General features: G+C 37.9%; 1 protein-coding gene across 1 annotated transcript in view; it reads right to left on the bottom strand.

Moving 5' to 3' along the window:
• Positions 1–23,253, bottom strand: part of rgs6 (regulator of G protein signaling 6) — a 54,645-nt gene that overhangs the window by 17,253 nt on the left and 14,139 nt on the right. The window contains exon 3 of the mRNA XM_056763691.1: positions 454–550. Coding sequence (XP_056619669.1) covers positions 454–550 — 97 coding nt within the window. The remainder of the gene's footprint in view (positions 1–453; positions 551–23,253) is intronic.

Genomic DNA, 23,253 nt, shown 5'->3' on the forward strand with positions numbered 1-23,253 from the left:
CAGTTAGTTTTAAAGTTTTTAGACTTTATAAGACTTTATTTAACAATTTTCGGATTTTCTTGTCAGTCTCCAACGTGTGTTCCCAAGATGTTATCTTACGACTTCAGGGTGACCAATTCATATTAGAATTTTTATTTCATGGCGGAGAGTTTCAAGATCACCTTTCAAGATCCGTTCACACCACCAGTGACTTTGCTATGAAAGGGGGTTCTAATTTTGGTTGCCCTAGTAACTGTTTTAAACCAACACTGCCATAAACACAGCTTTACTCCCATTGGTAGTCGTTGCCACCCATTTCCTGTCGCCAGCGATCACTTTCACTCGTGTCACTGGAAGTCACGTACCATAGAAACGAATGAGAACATATCGCTCTGTCGCTGCCGGATGCTGGTGGTGTGAACGGGGCTTTACTGTAGTGAAAAATATTAATACTATCCACTTATCACAACATACCTGTAACAACACTGGGAATCTTGGACAGGAAGCTCTTGACCGTTCTGACAGGAACACCTTCGGTTTCATCCTGAAGTCGTGTGATGATGTCTTCAATCTAAAGTAAAATAAAGACAGAAGAGATAGAAGTTTCAGAGCTGCAGTCTCAAGATTTCATTAAACTCCATCATCAGTCTTAATCTGAACTTGTAACTCAAACCATATTTCATGAGTTATCTTACACCTTACAGACTATTTTATAGAATCTCAGTCTGACACAGGCAATAATTAGTTACAGAAACAGGTGTAAATTCATACAAAAATCTCAACAATTACTGCTCACAAAAAAATACATTACGAAAGTACCTAGTGGTATAGACAACAAGCAAACTCACACAAACCTAGGCCGAATGTATTTACATTCACAAGATCACAGACACTGTCCTTTCACTTTTGATGAAACATCTGTTTCTATTTCTTTCTAGATACGCAGGCGTCTAAGCAATGAGGGAGTTCTTTGGAACACACAAACTCGCACCTAAGGTCTATAAATAATCCCAGCGCTGATGAAAACAGCTCAAGGTTCACAGTAGAGAAGGAGAGTAATGAGATTAGGTAGCGTTTTGTGCTTTGGAGATTGTATGTTGTCATCACCGCTCAGCGGTGCTTGACGCGCTTTACTGCGCGTGTCGTGTAGGAGGTGAGATCTCAGCTGCTTCTGAGATGTTTAATGCACAGCTATATATAAACAATCAAAGCCGACCCCCGTGAGCCCACGAGAAGCGCTGTGGAACACAGTGTTGCTAAAATAAACCAGGGCCACTTCACTTCAAGTATAGAGAGACACCAACATCATCAGCAAACGTCCAGAAAAACATGTAACACAGCTGTGCGAGGACACACCCTCATCATCCAAAACATCCACTCATTACCACCTGACACAGTCTAATTTTACCTCTCAAGCCCTAAAAGCACTTCAGTTCTGTTAATACTCCCTATCCAGTGGCAAAAACACAAGTCTACAGTGCAAACTGCTCTAAATGGGTTAATGAATGTTGGCCTGACTCTCAGGAGAGTTCCTGGCTGTAGGCAGAAAACACCAGTAGGCAGGAAGTCTACCTTTAAGGCCAGCGGCGACAATAGATGGCGAGCAGAGCGCTCTGTTGACAGCTTAACACACAAATCAATACAGATAAAATGCTAGATGGTTTTCGACCACACCGCGTGTAAGTGCGAAAGTTGCTTTATAAAAGATTTGTTTATGTCATATCAATTTAAACAACGTCTATAAAGTGTTCTCATACAGGAAACCCATTACAGAACGTCATAAGAATCCTAACAGGTTTTTAATTCTATTAATCACATAGGCGTATACATTGGTATTGAATAAAAATATTTAGTTTTCATTTAGTTACAGATGTTCCATACATACCACCTTTAAATTATTTAAATGCAGCATATGAAATCGAAATCCGTTTGCCTTTTTTGCATTACAACTCATTCATTACTATTACATCATGTTGATAATTCACAAGCCTAGTCTGCAACTCGTGTATGATCTATAATCCAGAGTTTCACACTGGTAAACACAACTTCACCTGATCATTCATGTGCTTGGAACTTGCGTTTACGATATTTCTGACTACAGTCTATATTCACTCAACATAAAATGAGTTGTTTTCATGCAAAAAAAATGTAATGACTATCACTTTTTCAGTGCTTTTTTTGTTAAACTGCACCGTGGTTGGGATAAAAAAAGAACATTTGTTTTGTGTAGGAAAATGCAGATTTTTTAAACAGCTGTATATACTGCAAATGCACAAAAAACTGTACAGAAATATTTTGTACCAAATTTTATCCTACATTATTATTATTTCCTTAGTCTTTTATTTTAACTTACTTAATGTTCTTTCTGTTCTCATGTCGCTTATTTAGTTATGTACCAAGAGCTCCTACAAACACAGCGCATTACAAGCACATTCACTTGGTAAATAAAGCAAATTCTGATTCTGAATAAAACCTATAAATTAAAGTGAATCCCCTATTAATGTTTAAATAAGGAATAACAGGACAGCCATGTATCCTACTTTAATGAGAGGAAGTGCCACAACTACACCTAACACACGTCGCTTTTTATCTCTCAGAGAGATGCTTTTCTCCCGGGCTGGATGTCACTGTATTTCTGCAGCACTCTCTAGAGAGCTCTTTTAGGATGGGCTCTTGTGTTGGCGCCGTCCCAAAAAGCTCTAACACACGTCATAATCTTCCAAAACACTGTGTTGAGTTCTTATTAGGGTATCAGAGTATTGTTCCCCTCAGAGGCCACTGCAGGCTGTGCTAAATGTAGCAATTTGATTAAATGAAAGGACCTGCAGACTATGAAGTAATATGAAATTAGTGTGACGAGAAGAAATGATGTAAGCCATGTACTGTAAGTCGCTCCACCTGATTTTGCCAAGTGGTTGATGTCCTCATGACAACGTAATTTGTTGACCTAAGGGCAATTTTTTTATAAATAAAATCTAAACCCACACCAAACCCCAACCATAACCATAACCTTCCACTAAAATCAGAGGGAAACGATAAATGAAAAACAATGATCTAGAAGCACCTAATCCTGGTTGTAAGATTAAATTTAAAATAAACTGTAAACTTATTTCTGAAATCTGATTGGTTAATTTAAATGTTGTCCCAGGGTCAACATGATGTTATAATAAGTATATCAAAGTATATGATATACCCAAGTATATCAACCACTTATCAAAAAGAGATGAGCCACCTTAAATCTGCCAGCTGAATAAACAGAATATTTGTTATTACAGCATATAGTCCTTCATTTAAAATGATAGTCTTATCTATAAATTCAAGAAGGAATATCGAACAAAGCGCTTGTAGTCAAGCTCTGGTATACTAAACTCTGACATCTCAATATTTCCAGTGAAGATTATGAATGGGTTTATGTGTAAAAGAACATCGATTGGATTTTTGACAGTAACTGTCAAATGAGGATCAAGCGACACAAACCTGTCACTTCTCGAATAAATAAACGGCCACCAGCAGGGTAAATTTCTCTGATGAAAGAACATCCGCTCTCTGTGCTGCCTTGAGCAAATGTCAGCCGTTGTTTACACGGCTTTCATTACGCTTACTGTAGTGGTGGTTTATTTATTTTTGTGTAAACCATAAAAAATGTGTATTGAGATAAATGTGATGCATTTGAGTTCGACGTGAATATTAGAATATGTACATGTTTATAATAAATAAAATTCATATTTCAATCCGATGTCCATTTGTTATGCAAACATGGTGATGATAAGAAGACAATGACTTGTCTTACTCTCTGAGGGTTCTGTGAATGAGAGCGAGCCACAGATGTTAGTGGTTAGATTTCACAATCGCTCTCAAGAGGTCCTTCTCAATCAAGACTGTTTTTTCAAGCATGATTACAGCACGTCACAACAGCCCGCGAATGGCACTCTTGCAGAAAAAAGAGAGAAAACAAAGACAAAACTGCAGATCTGTTTAAGCCAATTGAGCAGCAAGGTCATCGGGAAGGTGACGAGAGAAAAAGCAACTTCAAGTGCACTGGCTCGTCTCTTCAGGGTAAACCATGAAATGAAAACACTCTTTGGAGATACATTAAAGACGGGCTGCGTAGCAAAGCTGGCGCAGCGTGCGCTGGTTCAGCGAGACAGGTTAGTGTTGCTATAGATAACAGCGTGGGGAGCTGATTATAATACCTTTGCAGTATCCTGTTGCTCATCTGCTCAGTCCCTGCTGGTGATATGTGCAAAATCGATGCTGTTGATTTTCCGCAGCCAGGTCCTGATGAATGACACTCAAGCATGTCTTCCCTGAGGCGCATACTGACGTGACAAGCATGCCTCATACTCTGAGGTGGCAGAGTTATGACAGACGAAAAACTCACAGTGGGATAATAATGTTTTATGAAATATGGTTCAATGGATGCCGCAGAAGCATCGCTGCCCATTCACAGTTTGGAAAATGAAAGTTCTTGTAAAATATTTATGTCTTCAAAATCTTTTTGGTTATTTAAGCTACTTAATGATATTATAACACAACGTATTAAAATAATTTATGGCCAATTATATGTCAACCCTTCAATGAACTTGATTCTCCACAAAAATACACAAAATGCACATTTAAACGCAAAGAAGTTATTTTTCACAGTGATAAAGACTTTTGAATGTTCTACCAGACATTTTTGTCAAAATTGAGTTATTCACATACTTGTTCTGCGACAACTTTACATTTATATTACGTGTATATTACTTTTTAAGGAGATAGTTTACCCAAAAAAACTCTGTCATCATTAACTACCCTTGTCATTTCAAACAAGTATGACGAAAAACGGCGGAACCCGCTGACTTGTATTGGTTTTGCATCCACACATTAGAAATCAATTTAGCCATTGTTTGGTTACCGACATTCTTCAAAATATCTCCTCTTGTGTTCTGTAGTAGAAAAAAAGTCATGGAGATTTGAAATGACAAAAAAAATCACTTTTGAGTGAACTATCCCAAACCTTTAAAGAACGGCTCAGAATGCAGATAGCACCTTATAATTCTAAAGTGGCGACATGTCTTCATTATTGTGGAAAAGAATATGATGTGTTGAAAAAGCAAACACAAATCACTAGAACGGTGAGTTCACAATAAACATCAAGAACATCAATAATCAATTAATACTTTAAGTTAGTTAAAACTTTAATGGCCTTCTATAAACATCTATTTAAATGTCCCATATGTTGCTAAATGCATAATTGTAAATGTACTGATAGGTCAAGAAAAAAAACTAGAAAAAGTTCACGAGGTTCCCAAAATCATCTAACATCATCAAAATAACAATCAGACGCAATGGAAATAAACTGAATGCACTATACTTGGATTTGAGTATAGATTCATCACCTCCACCTGCATATTCTCTCTTGTGTTAAAAGGAAGCCCCACCTGCACACTGCTGGCTCTCTGTCAGTGGCCTCCTGACACTAAGAGTCTCTTCATTTTGGAACACCTGGCCTTGCAGCTGGGACATGAAACAACGGAACACTCAGGTGAAGGCTGATCTCTGCTGATCTCATCTCCCATCAAAAAGCTCTTCTGCCCTCGGTACATCACGAGCAGATGTCTAAATCTAAACTCTCCACCTGGATCTTCAAGGTTTGATGGATATGATGTCCTGTTTAAAGCTAGATATCCCTTAACAGTCAAGTTAAAGTCCCTGAGGGCAAAACTCAGTCTAGACTATATCCGATACATGTCTCTCTCTATAAAGGTTTCTCAAAAAAGTTTTGGGGTTAATTTAGGTCTAGACAATCATTTGCATCACTTAGAGTTTGATGCAAAAAGGTTCATTTGAAGGGGCCTCACAGATAAAATAATAAAGACTTGAATGTATGTTTTTTACTGCTCGTGCATACGATGGCTTACTATATAAATTTACAGAAAACAAACACTGAATAATTATTCCTAAGTAAGATAATCTGTTTGCATCTGTTATTATTAAATTGAATTACTTTAAATAAAAGTGTAACAATGTCTGTGCTATAAGCTGTTTTCTACACCAGATTGCATTTCTATGTAATGACTCGTGACTCATCTTTCTTTCTGACATGCATATTTTTTTCTACGAAACTTTAGTATACCACCAATGATTGAGCTTTTGCCATTTCCAAACTACATTCCAAAATAACACCAGTAGTCGCAGGTTCTTGGTACTATGCGTAACTGCTTCACAAATTCATTTGAATTAAAATGACACGCTCGTTCACACAGCAATGAGATTATGTTCAATTATCCGCCTAGCTGGTGGTTATGGCACCAGAACTCATATTCACATCCTCATAAGTGTGCAAAACACATACTAAAATGAGCATGTTATTGAGACAATGACAGATGATACCGCATATGCATTCTATAGCTCTATGCAAATTCATATTAAACCTCTGATGAGATTATGTTCTGTACTATTGAAAAGTTGACTTTTGTATGAAGGCCTGTAGTTCTGCTAAAAATCTTGTGTTTCAGGGAGAAAAAGACAGGTCAGGCTGGTTTGGAACAACAAGTGGTGATTTTAAAGATTTAATTTGGGTCGATAATCTCTTTCAGCCCTGAATTATTATTTAAATCAAATTTACATTTAAAATACATCACTTGTAACTGACATAAAAATCATCAAATGAAATATTATTATTACCTGGAGACTTAAATGCAACCATGTTTGGCGAGTCAGTGATGTCTTACAATACATAATGTGAAGTGCGGCTCGGTTTCAGGACGCTGTGATTTGTAATCAAATGGGTCTTGTTTAAAATGAGAAGATTTTCACTAACGTTCTGCCACAACACAGGATAATCCCCAACCCTGAATTCACCTTTAAAAAATCATTATAATCACAATAAAGCTTGTGTGCTAATCGTAATATTAACGGACTGTATTCCATCCCATGTTTCTCTAGATTTCATAATTACAGATAAATATGCTTCGGCAGACAGCTAGACACCTGAAGGTCAGGAGAAAAATCTGAGCTGCTCTTCTGCGCTGGTGCTGTGACATCTTTTTCTTGACGACGTGTTTAAAAACCTTTGAAAAAAAAGTCAAGACTATTTACTGACCATAGGTTCTCTTTTCTATAGAAATACAGATAATTGTAAAGACCATCTGTATCACCATTTCATTCAGCATGGGTACGGCATTGATTGATATATATTTTTCATTCATACAAATTTACTGATGGCCACATACTGTAATGAGTCAAAGACTAATTTATTCAAGTATGCTCACTTATTTGTCTGTTCATTCTTCCAGTTTGTTCAATCTTTATGCATTTCTCCATTTCATTGAATGAATGATTGATTGATTCATCTCCTGGCTAATCTTCATACCGCAGGGCTATTTTTTCAGCTTTTTTATCACTGTCGTGAATCTATCTCGCTGTTTTCAGAGACATGGGCATTTCCTTAAAACAATTTACTGCTCTCTTATCTCAGTGATTCTCATGACATGGTCTAATGGAGCTGAACAGCAGTGGCATCTATACAAACCCTACATCGTTCCACCCAGAACTGTCACAACACAACACAGCTGAAAAAGGTACAATAGCAAGACTAGAAGCAAAGGAAGCAATGCCAAAGTTGACAGAAGCCCAGAAAACAACATGAAATTTAATTAGATCCAATTTACCCAGGTCTTGTGCACAATTTATTAGTGCACATTATTCTAAATAGAAAAACATTCTCAGCCTCTGAAGCCACTTTTCTTTGTTGCTGACATAAACAAAAATAATGTATATGTTGAATGTCACGTGACTAAACCGGTGAACCGCTTGTTGGTAAAAGTGTATTAACTGTTTCAACTATCAGCGATATCTGTGCATTTTTAAGGTAATCAGCCAATAGCTGTTTCCGTTTTTATATTGTTTTATGCTATTTTAATAATTTAATGTTTGTGAGATAAAAAAATAAAAAAAACATATATGTCAATTTGTTTATGTGGTAGGCATCGATTTTGATCATCTTTGGTTGCTAATTTAAAGTCTTTTTGAGTAAAAATGCTCTATATGTAATGAAGTGCAACTTTTCTGCTCATCTGATCTCATTTGGTTCCAACCCAGATGTAAGCCAGGAGCTTTTCTGAAACCCCAGAGCATACGCTTAGAAAAAACAGAACAGAAATGTGTTGAGTCACGGAATCACATATTACACAGACTGAAACTCATTTGCACATTTGCATTGCATTTGCTCCCTATTGCACTCTCACACCCAAATGAATTGTGCACTAGATAAACACCACTAAATGTTGTTTTGAAAACGTCATTTACATTGATCTCATGGTGAGAGCGCAGCGGATTCAAAGATGTTTGAAACAAACCCAGAGAGATTTAAACCTTTTTTTGTCTAAGTATTGCTGCACTTTTTGTCAGACTTTTGACAAACAGACCAACAGGCTGTCACAAGCTACAAAAGGTTTCTATCTTTGCTAACAACGTCAATTATTACTGTGACTATGACAGCCAGGTAGTGACGAAGAGGATGGCCTATTAACTGCTGTATCCCATGGCAACAAAGTACAAATCATGCCATCAACATTTTTTCATGAAAACCTTAATCTATCACACCAGAGCAAGATGAAAACTAAGGAAAATCCATACTGGCTAAAATTTGTTAAATGAATTATGTCAAGCCCACAGAATATTCTCAGTATGACAGTACATTTCATTCCAGACTAAAACCACGTATCAATTAGGCTGAAGACATCCAGTTAGATTAAAAAAAAAAAATCCTGTAGGAATCTCTGTGTCTCGCAAGTCTCTAGGAGTTAAATTGCCATGCCTATGTCGTATAGAGCGGCCATTACTTCCTATGGCGGAAAGCTGGTGTGCCAGCTTTTCACACAACATTAATATCTACACTGCTGTACTATCACCCAAATGTCAGACTTGAAAAAAAGCTTGCAGATGATAGAGTTCATTACATTCTTTTTTATAATTAGATGAGTAATGACAGATGGGCAAAGAGAGTAAATACTTCAAAACCTATCCTGACACCTCTTCATCAGATTTTTCTGTAGCAGGTTCTTTTGTGATATTATGTTGGGGCTTTTTGACGCTTTTATTAGTAGAGAGAGTACAGAGGGGATTTTGGGGCACGGAGGATTGGAGATTTAAAGCAACAGCTCAAATGACAGCAGGTCAAGAAGTTAAACAGAAACTGACTTGATGTAAATGAGCAGCAATGTGAAGTGGCTCATGTGATCCGCCTCCTGATTCCTGAGTCAGAACACCTGCTAGTGACCAACAACACAGCTCCCTGCAGTGATTTCAATGTAGCTTGACAATTTGATGACAAAAATGCAAAACTTCCTTTAAAGAAAAATGTGAAAGAAACGCAATATAATATACATGACTATATGTTTAGGGGTGTATATAGACCTTACGTAATGAAGTGTTATGTTTTTATTACCTTAGAATCAGCTATTTATATCTACATACACTGTGAGTCACATTGCATGGAATTTGCCTTGTTTTATCTACAATAGCCCTTTAGAGACAAACTGCTCCAGAGTGTGTTCCGTAAATACGTTTTCTCATTCGGCAAAGAAGCGAAAACGTGACATCTTTGTCCTGTGTCGCCCACCGTAGCGCTCCAAAAGGAAGGTGTGGAGTTAGCTGTTGGTTGCAGTTCACAACCTCACAACTAGATGCCGCTAAATTTCATACACTGGACCTTTAAAACGATTCAGAAAATTCATGGATGCATTTCTTTCCTTAATGATAAAAGTCTTTAAATCTTAAAACTCAATTTAAACAATAAAGCGTGTTTTTTACTTGTGCGTCGAACCTATACCGTAGCCTAAGCAGAGAAGCGTACCCAGGCGAAGCCTGCATGCGAAGCGGACCGAAAGAGCTGTGATTGGTCTTCTCGAACCCCCTGCCATCAGCTAATAAACTCAGCAATAGCGTGAGTTTCACTAAAACGCATTTCCAAATGAATTATCTAAATAAATTAAGTGTTTTCTGTATTTAACAACTGAAGCTGCAAAAGTGACTTTACTTGCCACTATCACTGCTTATTGCTTTGTACACCACAAACAGCTTCTTTTTCAGCTCTTGTCTTGGTTCCACAAGCAACACGCCTCTGGACATTGACAACTAGTGTTGCATACGGCGTAGAGGTTGTGGTGTAGGTCTGATGCAGAAGTAAAAAAACACGCTTGATAGGGAAGTATTATGTAGTGAAAAAATGTATAGTACATGAATTTAATTCTGCTGTTATCAAATATCTCTATTTGTTTTGTCAATATCAATCACTGTATTTTTGTTTGCAGATTTCAATTTCTGTGTTGCATTTGTCTATTATGAATCACAATTTTTTCCCTTTCCAAAATCAGTCACTGTTCTTCATTGAGTCTAATTACGCTCAGTGTGTGACACCTTCAGAAGCCCATACGGGAGCTCCGGGTGATGAATAGAGCAGACTGAAATAAAACAGACGATGTGGGAGTTGCGAGTAGGTTGAATCAGCTTCGGCATGGGTCGGAACCGTCTCTGTGTACATTTTTGTTTCCCTGCTACACTCATATCAGGAGCGAGAACGTAGGATGTGTGCCCTTTATCAGATCTGATTTAAGGCAAGAAAAAAAATAGAGAGAGAGGGAGGCAACAGTAAAAGCCGAGCAAAACGTTTGATATTGACCTCCTCTTGTTTTTCTGCAAGATGAAATGAGACAGCTGGTGTATGTTGCGCTGGCTGTCGCTTGGACGGCTTTCTTCTCCACCCCGTTCGCTTTGGACAGCGTTCAAATCAGTAGCATCTGATTCACTGTGTCATTGATCAGCCACTGGCAGACAGAAAAAAGGAATACAAAGAGAAGGATACTTGGCGGCGGCCACACTCAGCCGGGGCCCGGGGCCATTTAGCAGATTGCAAATCAGATGAGGTGAAGCTGGACGCTGGCCCCCAGAGATGGAGACCCTAATCAGAACCGGGTAAACTACTCTAAATACACAGATGGGGCTCATTTAAAAGAATTGATCTGTTGAACTTACCCACAGCAAAGAGGTGCTTAAAAAAGGCATGAAAGTAAGCACTACTGAATATTTCATGTCATAGTTAAAAATTTATAAAAGCATCCATCAGTGTTTTAATAGCATGTTATATGGTCACTAAACAGAAGGCGATGCTTTGGCATACATATAAAAAGACCGCACTGGCCAACAACACAAAGCCTTTCATCTATTATTTGAAAAAGAGGTACAGCTGATCATCAACATAAACATCACGGGGAACCGAATTCACATTCGAGCTTGTTATACATCTGCACCTATTGTTAGGCAACACGGTCAATGCTTTGTATTTGAATCCTCATCATGAAGAAAAACAGCAAAGGTGCCAAAATAAATCTGAATATCTACGGTAAACAAAGAAATACATTTCAATCCGCTGTTGGTATGAGGCCCATGGTCTCTCTCAGGGGGTCCAGCACCAGAATGACTCTGACTTTGCAGTTTAAATCTTATCACTACAGTAACTCCCTAATGTTTCTCCCTAATAATTCTCAGTGGCCCAATTACAGCTCTCGCTCTCCTCACCTACCTTTCGATGAACGCACCATGCAAACCGAAAGCCTCCTGCTTTCCAAGCGGTTTGGTTTTGCTGGCCCCCGTTACATCACGCGAGACACTAGAGGAAGCAGACAGTTTATCTCCAGAGCCCTCCACTAATGAAGTCCCTTGTTCCTGCCCCGCCTCCACAGGTTCTCCATGTGCTATAAAATCCAGCTACAGATGCATTTTGCATTAGGGAAGAGGGCCAGACAGAAAACAAAAGCCAAAGGCAACATCGTTTGCTAGTTGATGAATTAGAGAGGAAGGGAATTATTGATGTGTTGCTGTACTGAAATGCTGCTGGCTCAGCAAAGTTCAGAGTTCTCATTCATTCTGGTGGCGGGGGAATGTATAGATCAAAACGCTTATGTTTGACGAATGCATTAGTCTGAACGCATGAGCAAAACCTTTGAAAAGTGCTTCCTCGATCACAAAATATGATCCTTCCAGTCCTTTCAAAAGCATCTGGCTCATTTTCTAACATCATACTGCGAGTACGTAAAGGAGTTGGAATTTTCAAGAAGGAAAACCATTAAGGAGAACTTAACGCATCCCGTTTCAGAATATACAGTAGACGTTGGATCTATGATTCACTGCCCTACACCAATCTTTCTGATATGAAGGAAAATTTTGCCATAGACGGCTCAAAAACCCAAAACTTAGTTGTTGTGGGGTAAAAGACAGCACTTTAATGACATGCATGAACTTTCAATCTTACAGTGCTTTATCTGACAGTAACATCTCAGTGGCTATTTTTATAAATCTGTTCATATCAACAAATCTATTTTGTTGATTTTATTGATATTGCAGTGAACATAAATTATGGCAATGCAGAGCCAAGCAATTCTGTTAACTGTTGTTGCCCATTCTAACAGAGATTTGAACATTAATATTACAAGTTGAGATCCACATGATGCCAATATACATTGATCTACACCAGTGTTTCCAAACCCAGTCCTACTTGGTACCCCTGACAGAATGCGTCACGGTCAAGGTCCAAAAAAGTAGTAAAGACATTATTAAAATAGTCCATGCAATCATAGTGGTATAATAAAAACATTATGAACTGAAGAGAATAACTCGTGTTTCCCAAAGAAACCAAAACAACAACTTTAATCAACATATTATTCTCTTCTCTGTCAACCTCCGACATGCCCTCACAAGAGCACAACCAGGCATGCAAATCCGTTCAGTGCCCCAAGGCATGTGCCATGCCGCATTCAAGCATGCAACCCAAATGTGGACGCGCCGTGGTACTCTCATGGCACGTGCATGGGCCAGACAGATGCGCCATGCAGTGTTTGCCGCACAGCCCATATGCACATGCTTCTGCCCCATGCATGCCACATGCAGTGTTCAGCGCACAACCTAGATGCGCATGCGTCTGTTCCCACGCATGTGTTTTGCTCATGTGAACGCTAGGTAGGACAGGGAAGAGAAGAATATGTTGATTAAAGTCATTATTTTAGTTTCTTTTGCGCACAAAGTATTCTCGTCGTTTCATAAAAATTTGATTGAACCACTATGATCACATGGAGCATTTTTATGTCTTTACTATTCTGTACCTTGACAAAAAATGACAATGATGTCTATGGAGGCCTTGAAGCTCAAAAATATCTTAATTTGTGTTCCGAAGACGCTCGGGGGTCTTGAAAGTTGTCAACTACCCATATAAAGATCAAAAACATCATGGTCCCTTCCTAAAATCAGTCTGTTCAATCACTGTTCTGGAGGAAATAAATCCAGATTCTCCCTGTTTGACATCAAATAGTATTTAGAGGAGCTAAACCGTGATGGCTCATCCTCACCATCTCCATCGACCCAACTATTCAGATAAATTGATGTTCAGAGTGCATTTTTACTTCTGCGGAGTCTCTGCATGAGTCAACTATTAATTTACTCCAAGACCTCGATTTATTCCCTTGCTTGCCAGGGGCAGTAACATGGATTTTGCCTTCCTATTCTGCATCTGACAGCAGTTTTGCTTATGTTTTTAAAATATCCGTGTTGGTTAGGAGAGGCTTAATAAATCAGTAAGCAATAAGGCATGATGCACTACCTATTAAAAAAAGACTAAAATGAAATGGTCGTATATGAATATTTTATAAAAAAAAAATGTGAAAATGTTTTTGTTAAACACATTCATTTTAACAATTAATAGTAATTTCTTCATTGTAATGTCTCCAAACGCCTTACAGTTAACCATAAAGGGGTGATGTGACAAAAATGCATAAAAACAAAGGGTTTGATCTCTTACTAAAAGTGCCCCCTGAAGGTCAGATAGACAAAAAAATCACAACTTTTAAAGTTCTTAAAAGAGTCAAGGAAGACGTGGCAACATTCATTAAAATTGAATTAAGATGAACGGCCATTGTAGGGAACTGCCATCAGAAAGAAATTTAATTTCAGCACGACCAGAGATAGTGACAGGCCATTACAAGTTTAGTGACCGTTACTGATGCCCTACAGGAGGACACAGAACACAAGAGGAGACAGAAGTCACACAAGAGCAGAAGGAAGGTTGAAGCAGCCTACAGTTTTAAACGGAGTGACAGGAAGTGCTTAACAGGCGTGTCTAGTGATGGTGTGATGGATGGGTTTGTCTGACATGGTTATTTTCTGGCGTCTGTTGACGGCTTAATTTTTAAAGTTTAGATGTGCAAGCATGAAGCCGCATTTTCGGCCCATTAGTCTCTTTTAACAGAACATTACCTCCGACATCTTTCATGTAATTTAATCACTATTGACCTTGTATAAAAAGTCCGTATTAAAAAGTGACTCATCCCTATTGTGGGTTAAGATGCACCGAAGATCGGGGGATTAGTATTGATTATAATAATTGTGTATAATATTCGATAACATCTTTAAAAGAAAAGGAAAATACACAGACTACGAGCAGGAATTAGTCCAATAATACCATGGGGTGCACAAAAATGAGTCAAGGAGTTCATTTAAAAACAGCTTCATCTCATAAGCATGCCATATTTAAACAGTAAAGAAAAATAAGTTAAAAAGTTAAGATGTTAAAGTCCCAGTAAACCGGAAGTTGTAATCATTCTGTATTTTGACGCATTTTCGAGTGAAATGCACAGGAAGGAAATCCACTTTCAGATTTTAACTAAAGATTATGAGGGCACACGTGTTTTAAAAAGAGAATGACACACATTGATATACTATTTACAATAAATGCTGCAATATTTCATTAAAAAACAGGCATTGAAAGTTTCAATTTTACTGGGACTAAAGTTAAGACGATACGATCTCCTACATTCTGAATTTAATAAAATACTTTTCAACCCTTGATTCAGTATGTACTGTACAGTAATATGAATGTGTATGTGTGTGCGTGTGTGCGCGTGTGTGCGCGTGTGAGTGCATGTGTGTTGTATAAATACTACAATGTTTGCATTGTCCTGTGACCTATTTGGAAATACTGTATACTGTGTAAATTCCTCATTTTCATTGTTTAAGCGGAAACCCATTACAAATCAGGATGCAAACAACTGTGAGAAATACCATTTTGCAGTATAACTTTATTAATAAAAGATAAAGGCTTAAAAGTAAAAAAAATAGGTAAGGCTGAAAATGTATACTAATGAGCTTTTATTGTTAAGGAATTTGTAGATAAGTAAAGTATGTGCCTTTATACTGTTCTTTATCCTTTGTAGCAGCGTTTCCCTTCAATCTCTAAATCTGTGTATTTTACAGCTCCTTAGCCTTTTAAGAACATTTGTGAAGCTTTGCTTAGTGTTCAGGCTAATTGACAGTACATGTTTCACATACATTTGATTTGAGCCCTCCCCATCAACTCCACCCAAACATGATGACTAACTCACAGAGTTCAAGATATCCACATAATAACACGCTTTTCTGAAGTATAATCATTATACAAAACAATTATCACGCACAAGCATGACCAGGATGATGCTGTTTAGTCGGCTATGAAAGGTTCTAATCTCATTTCTGAGCCAATTAGAGACGTCCTGGTGTGAATCAGTGACACATGTAGCAACCTCTTTGATATGTGTCTTAAAAGGGATAGTTCACCCAAAAATGGAAACGGCGGTACCCGAGACAAACATAATTGCAGGCGATGATGATTCATCCAAACACACAAATCTTTCGGTGTCCCAAAATATTACATCACATTAATATGACTTCTTTTTCCAAATTGCATATTCACAGACTCTGCAGAGCTCTTTGGCAGGCTCATTCCTGTAATTCATTCTGACTAAAATGTGCATTTAACATGACAAGGCAATAACATTTACCCCTGCCACCATAAAAACCTCCCAGCCCGCTGCCAAATAATACATTCAATTCTTGATATTGCCTGATGTGATACTACTCATTCACAAACAGAATGATTGTGTTTTCCTGGATAAACAACTATATTTTTAGACATTTCTTCTCCATTAATCCAAAATTGGAACTTTATATCATTTATTATATCAGTTAACTCCAATGGTACCTTTGGGCATTTGCAGGGACTTAGTCAATGCCAAATCACTCTTCTATTGTTGCATTTGCAAAAGAGACAAACTTATATTTAATGAAGAATTTACTGACCCTCATGTCATTGTAAACCTATATATTTTTATTTTAAATAGGGAAACACACATTCAGTAGACACTTGCACACAGTATCAAGGAATAGGAAGCCACATAAAAGTACATTCGAACTTGAACAAAAATTCACTCGAACGGCAGACGAACCACCAAAAGATCTAGGTCACTTTAAAAAATGGAAAGTTTCATTTTCAAGTTACTAGTAGCAATTGCAGTTGCAGGATATTGGATTATAAGGAACCAAAAAGGTGCTTAATAATTCAAGATATCCTCTCCTGAGACACCAAAGACTTTCTGTGGTGAAGCTATAACTGGATAGAGGATCTGCTTAACAACAATCTGGACACTAATGTTATTTTTTGGCACAGCGCTTTGCTGAAACAATACTTCTTGGCCGCTCTTATTAATAGTTAGACAAGAAACCGATACACACTCAAAGCGCTACAAGCTAAGATACAGAAATGCAGTGTGTGGGTGGTTCTCTGAATTCAGTCTTGAGTTAAGGGTCTCGTATAAAACACTATATGTTAAGATCTAAATTCTGTCCACGACCAAAAGCCAACTGGGCGTCGAACGCCCCTCTCAGAGCACCATGACAGCACAGCAGGTAAAGAGAACAGAACAGCCGGAGGCTGGGCACAGGTCAGGCTTTTATAAAGATAGCCTGCTATGAGACACACAATCTGTGAATGTTTCCTGACCTCACTCTTCCTGCACTCACACACATAGCTTCTGGTTTTCATCCACCGTTGTCCATCCACGGCTCAATTGGGAATAGACTTCACCGAGCCTCTAACATGTGAATTCCAATTCAGGTTCAGTGCTTGAAGGAAATAGCCTGAAAACTCCATTCGTTCAAATTCCCTGTATCTGTCCCAGTGATGCGAGGTTGACTTATGAAATGAGGGTCCACTAATTTCTATTTCCATTTAAAGGAACCATTTATCTTAAAATAAAAGTTCTGAATCACTCATCCTCAAATCTGTATTAAAAATGTTGTTCTTATGAACATAGTGAAAGATGGAAGAATCATAAACGGTCCTTGTCCACCATTGACTACCATAGTAGGAAATATTGATTCATACATTTCTTTGTTCTATTGAACACAAAAGAAGGCATTTTGAAGAATGTAGAAAAAACTGTTTTGGGGCACTTTTGACTACCATTGAATATTGAAACTATGGTAGTCAATGGTGGCCAAGAACTGTTGCATTCTTCCAAATATCTTTCTCTGTGCTCATCAGAACAAAATGTCTACAGATTTGGAACAACTCGAGGGTGAGTAAATGTTTTATGTTTTTTTTTTTAGGGTGAACCGTTCCTTTAAGGTTTGCACAATTTCAAGGATAGATTCAGGTTCATTGGAATATGAAAACACCCTTTAATGCAGCCTTCTCGTATCAACAAACAACCAATCCTACTTTTGTGTGCATTTTAATACACTATTCATGAAACTTAGTCACATTGCATTTATATGTCTTTACTATATATTTTATGTGGTACACATAAACAGCTCAACAACAGCTCAAAGAAAACTACACTGATATGTTTTCATGCCTGCTCTAAGTGTTATTTTGAAAAATAGCACCAGGAAACTAATACTATAACGGTCTTGGAAGTTTTCAAGCTTTTTTGTCATCTTCACACCCCTGTTTCCCTGAGGCTGTACTGTGGGTATTACAGAGATATCAGTGTGGCACGATAAAGCTCAGCACTGGTGAAAGACATGCAGTTTAAGACATGCAGTGAAATACTGCAGAAAACAATCATGAATATAGGCAGAGATAGTACACATTTCAAAAGAACTTCTATGTATTCAGCACATCTTGTATATGCCAAACAATTTAGTTAAGAAGTGACAATAGAAAACATACTAAACAACACGGGTGGAGTCCAAACCTTAGCAGTAACGTAGAATCAATATACTGTACCTTGCTTTTGAAGTTACATTTCCTAGCCATCCAATTTACAATATCTTTAGGTGAGGACTGCCAACAAAAAAGTGCACACTATGAATAATATATTTAGAGTAAATTCATGTTATATAACAGCTAAGATTGATGTTTTTTCCTGGTTAAAGTAAAAATTCCCCCCAAAATAAAAATTCTGTCATTATTTACTCAAATTTGATTTGTTCCAATTTTGTAAAAACCTGGATAAATTGTATAGAATTACAATGGTTGTGAAAATTGCCCCAAAATTCATAGCTTTCCTACATTCTTCCTACTATGGTAGTCAATGGTGGCCAAGAACTGTTCGGTTACAAGCATTCTTCTAAATATCTTTCTCTGTGTTCATTAGTACAAAGAAATTTACACAGATTTGGAACAACTTAAGGGTCAGAAAATAAAGACAGAACTTTCATGTGGAAGACAATCTGTCATATTCAGACAATGTAAGATGTTTAATATTTATTTAAAGGAGAGTGCAGTAAAGAAGACAAATGCTTCTTTATGAGAATCAAGTAACACAAACAAAAACAGGTCACAAAAAATAAATCAACAGTTTGTCTGAAAGATAGCTTGTCTTTATGTGCTTTGTGTTATTGTTTTTTTTTTAGTACTCTTTTATTATTCCTTTGACTTTAAGGGAAGAAGTGCATTAATAACAAACATTACTTTATTACAACATATAAGGGTGACAGAGACAAGATAAAAGTTCTGACTGTTAACGCAACGTGGCAATTTAATTGCCTCTCAAAGCTCGCACAAAGTCTGAGCGACAAATTAGTCACCACCTTTGATGCGCTCTGTCAAGAGTACGAAAGGAAAACAAGCATGAAACAAGAAACTCTGAGAGGACAAGTGCAACATTACCATTAGCTATTCCGCTGCGGTTATTAGAAATTGAAAATTGACATTGTCAGTAAGCCTTATCAAAACAATTAATCACAGCCCTGAGTGAGTTACACGAAAAAGCATTCTTCTCACTTATCACATTCGACTCACAAAACACTGTAATGTCATGGCAGAAACTCTCATCGCCCCTAATATTAACCAGAAGTCAATAATCAATAATCCTGAAGTCAATGTTATCATTACAAAGTACCTCTGCTCTTATAGACACATAGACATTCTGCTACCACAGGTGGAGGGCTTATCCTGAGGTGCTGGTAAATTGCTGGTAATTAAATAGATTTATATAAAAAGTAGAAAAATCAATTAAAAATGTTTTAGAAAAATGTTCAATTGTCAATAATGGATAAGTGCAAGGTATTTCTACACCTATTGTAGGTTAAAGCAAAGACCAAAAGGTAGAGGCACAATTACATTCTCCAAAAAACACTACCAGTGTTATATTGTTCACTTCGCTAGTGCTGCCGTCCTGAGGACTGCAAGGATTTTCATCATGCATAAAAATAACACTGGACTGCACTTTTATTTTATAAATAACCTTAAAAAGTAGAACCGACTTTTGCATTATGATCTATTAACTAATATGTCATTCCTGTCTACTGATGCTCCAAATCTAAAAAAAAATTGGTATCCCAATTTCCTTTTACTTTTCATTTTACAATGACCAAAAACATCAGGCCGCCTGTAAATGCAGGCCCTGTGCTTAAGACCAGCTCCCATGTAAGCGCTTTAAACTGAGGTAAGGTGCATTTGCTCATTCCTGTTTTGTGTTTCGGATGGTGAAGTGGTACAAGCACCCTCATTAAGGCTCATGCGCCAGCATTCTGTGAAGCCGCCCGGAAAAATTGACAGGCTCATTACCACGAGCTACTTGAATGTCAGGGTTTCGTTTAAGGAGAGATGACAGTTCTATTTACCCCGAGCACCTCGGCTATACCTCGACTCTTAGACGCAGAAGAGAACACAGCTGATATGGGAATTTAATATTTGAAGGTACTGTATACAGGTTTATAGTGGCATACTAGGCCTTTTGGTTTCAAGCTTTGCTGTCAATCAATCACACAAACACTTTTGGAGAGTGAATGCTAATCGACTCGCATGCAGGGACCTGTGGATCCTCTTTTAACCATTGTATTCAACCCTCATGAATTCAGTGTTTTCACCTCATGAACATATGTGATGTGGATGGAATGCTGAAGAATCCCAGTTGTTGCCATCTAAGAGCCAGTTAAGAGAATATTTAAGACTTTAAGTACCCAGTAGTGACTCTTGTCAGACATTTACATCTGCCCATTCTGACAATTTAAACACAAAAGTCATGTAATTCAAGGAATAGTACACCCAAAAATTGAATTATGATGTTTTTTTCTGTGGATCACACATGTTGACATTTTTAAAGAAAAAGTGACCCATGTGTGTACCAATTGATTTGCATGCGTTTTGTTTCTAGAAGTAAATGGGTACCGCCACTGATCTGTAAGCAACCTCCTTCAAAACATCTTCCTTTGTGTTCTGTTGAAGAAATTCATACAGGTTTGAAATGAAAAAATGTGGGGAAAAAAGTCAGAATTTTTGTGTGAACTATCCCTTTAAAAGTGATTTCTTTTGGGGGGGTAAACAATAGATTGAAATGTTCATTATACACAAAGAAGACCAAAGACGTTTTATATGGGTTAATATCCAATATGTTTTTGTTAGTCAACTAGCATCATTCCAATAAAATATATTCCTGTAAAGCACTTTGTTGCTTTGGATAAAAGTGTTTAATCCTGTCTAATTGATGAATATAAATTTAACTGCTTTGAGAATGATGAACATGATGCTCTGAAAGAATTATAGGCTTTTCATATGACAGTACGTGTTTGCATTACACCGGCACATTTATTTTAGCCTGAGGAGAGTTTGGTGAATTGCGGGGTGCGCGGCCAGCCAGTGAGTCATGCAAGGAGTCACTTCATTCATTAGCGAAGAAATTACAATATACAGTATAATGCTGAAATGACTAACTAACATTAATAAATGCATTGTTCATTGTTAATTCCTGTTGGATATAGCACTAACCAATTGTAAATACGACCTTATTGTAAAATGTTCTCAGTGTTGTTAGCATCTTGTAATGTTAGCCAAGCACGTTTTGAAACAAATTTTTGATGAGCTTTTAGTTTGGCAGGCAAAGCTGTTTCCCCAACAATGCCTTAGCCATTATCTTACTGCGGTTTAGATTTGATGATATTTCTTAATTGTTTCAATGCAAAAAAATGATTAAATTGCCAGAAGAGATAAGCACCACAACAGTAACAGCTGTATAAAAGCCTAAAGCTGTGTGCATGTGTACGTGAGAGAGAGTGGGAGCAGGAAGTGTAGAGCGAAAGGAAAAGACAGAAAAGAAGACTGTTTGTGCATCAGTGTGACAAAAATGGAGAGCAATGGAAGGAGAGAGAATAGGTGAACGCCTGCGCGTGGGAGAAAATAAAGAAAGAGACAGTACAAAGAATATAGGAAGATGAAGTGGACGGCTGAAATCTTGAAAAAGGACTGCAGACGGTGCCGTGCTTGTCATTTATTTCAGTATGACGGGCTAATGAACAGTGGCTGTCATTGGAGATGGATTGTACCGTGTCCAGGTCTTAATAGAGCCCACAGACAGAAGTGAGATCTATAAAATCTATACTTATCTCTGTGGGCAGATCATCTGCTCAATCTTGCTTTAGGTTTTTTAAAGACGCATGGGCATATGCTGTGCGTTCGCAACAAAAACTGAAAGCATATGGAGGTGATGGGGACATCTCTCATGTGGTTTGATGTCCTTGGTCCAGAACAGAACAGAAAAGCCAGGGCCTGTCCCATTTTGTTGACATGTAGCCAAAGCAATGAAGAGGTGTGAACCACACAAATATGCTTTAATTTAATACATTTACAGATCACAGTTTTACATAAAATGCGAAAACAGACACAACACATACAAACTACTGAAAACAACATGTGGCAAACACATGACCGTATGCAAGTGCTGATCGTCAATCTATTGCAATTTAACCTATCCCTGATGTCCTTCTGAAACCTTTTATATCCATATTTCATTATTTAAAATGTTTGCAAAATTCTATATTATAGTCACCCTTTATGCTTGTCATTGGGTTTTGCACATATCTAACAAATAAAAGTATTAAAAAGTGCTTGTCAACAAGGTCTTCAATCATGTAACACATATTTTTATCCATTTCCTAAAAAATGTGAATTTGGGCATCTAAGGTTTCAGAAGGACAGCAACGTTTTGTGTGTCGGGCCACTGGGGGTCTCTCAGCTGCAAGCCCCTTGACAGTCAAAGTCCACAGGGGACCAATCTGTCGTATGTCCTTGGTGCTTTCCTATTAGAACACAAATAACGAAGCGGTAATCTGAAGGTGGATCTCACTCACGAACATTTTGCGTGCGTCATCTAGTTCTTCATAATGGACAATGAACTCAGCAAAAGCATCTTAATTAGCTCTTAAACTGTCCTACAGCTGTATTCATAAGACATTCACGCACTCACACACTTACAGTTCGGCACTCTTCAATGCCAGCCTCTAATCCAGCCATCCCACACTTCAATTATTTTTCCATCACCCAGTCAGGCTTTCTGCCACTTTCTCTGTGATCACGCCACTTGTCTATATGGCGTGATTGCGCAAGACAACATGGCACAATGGTTGTGTTGAACCAACCTGGAATTATTGTGCCATTACACAGGGAGTGCAGATAGGGATTCCTAACTGATGCTGTTTTGAAGCAAATCCTGGGAATAAAAATACAGGTCAATTTTGGCTTTTGCGTATTGAGAAGGTCTCATGAATGCAGAGGTTGCAGGTGAAGGTGGGCAGCTGGCGTTCAGAATGCCAAAGAGCTGCGGGCTGCTACTGAGCGTGCATGGATAAAAATGCCAAAGGCAGGGGTTTCATCCTCGCTACGTTAATCCTTTAATGCTATATTGAGCTAAATGCTGTTAAGATAACCTAACCTTTAGTAAACACACATCAAATGTCACAATCAATGCTCTTCACCCAAATCCTTTTCTGTTCTCTACCTCACCTTTGTGTTCGCATTTAAAACAAAGACGAACCCGCCAGGGCTCGAATGCAGTTCAAATAGCAACTGGTCTTATCTGCGTCTACCAGATGAAACCCTTAAAATGTAGTGTGATGACAAGCGAGACATTAATATTCAAGGTTATTGCTTTTTGGATGTCTAAGGCTTCGAGTCGTCTTTTGATGACACTCGCTTATTTTACGGCC

The sequence above is a fragment of the Triplophysa dalaica genome, chromosome 13, assembly GCF_015846415.1.
Source record: "Triplophysa dalaica isolate WHDGS20190420 chromosome 13, ASM1584641v1, whole genome shotgun sequence".
NCBI lineage: Eukaryota > Metazoa > Chordata > Actinopteri > Cypriniformes > Nemacheilidae > Triplophysa > Triplophysa dalaica.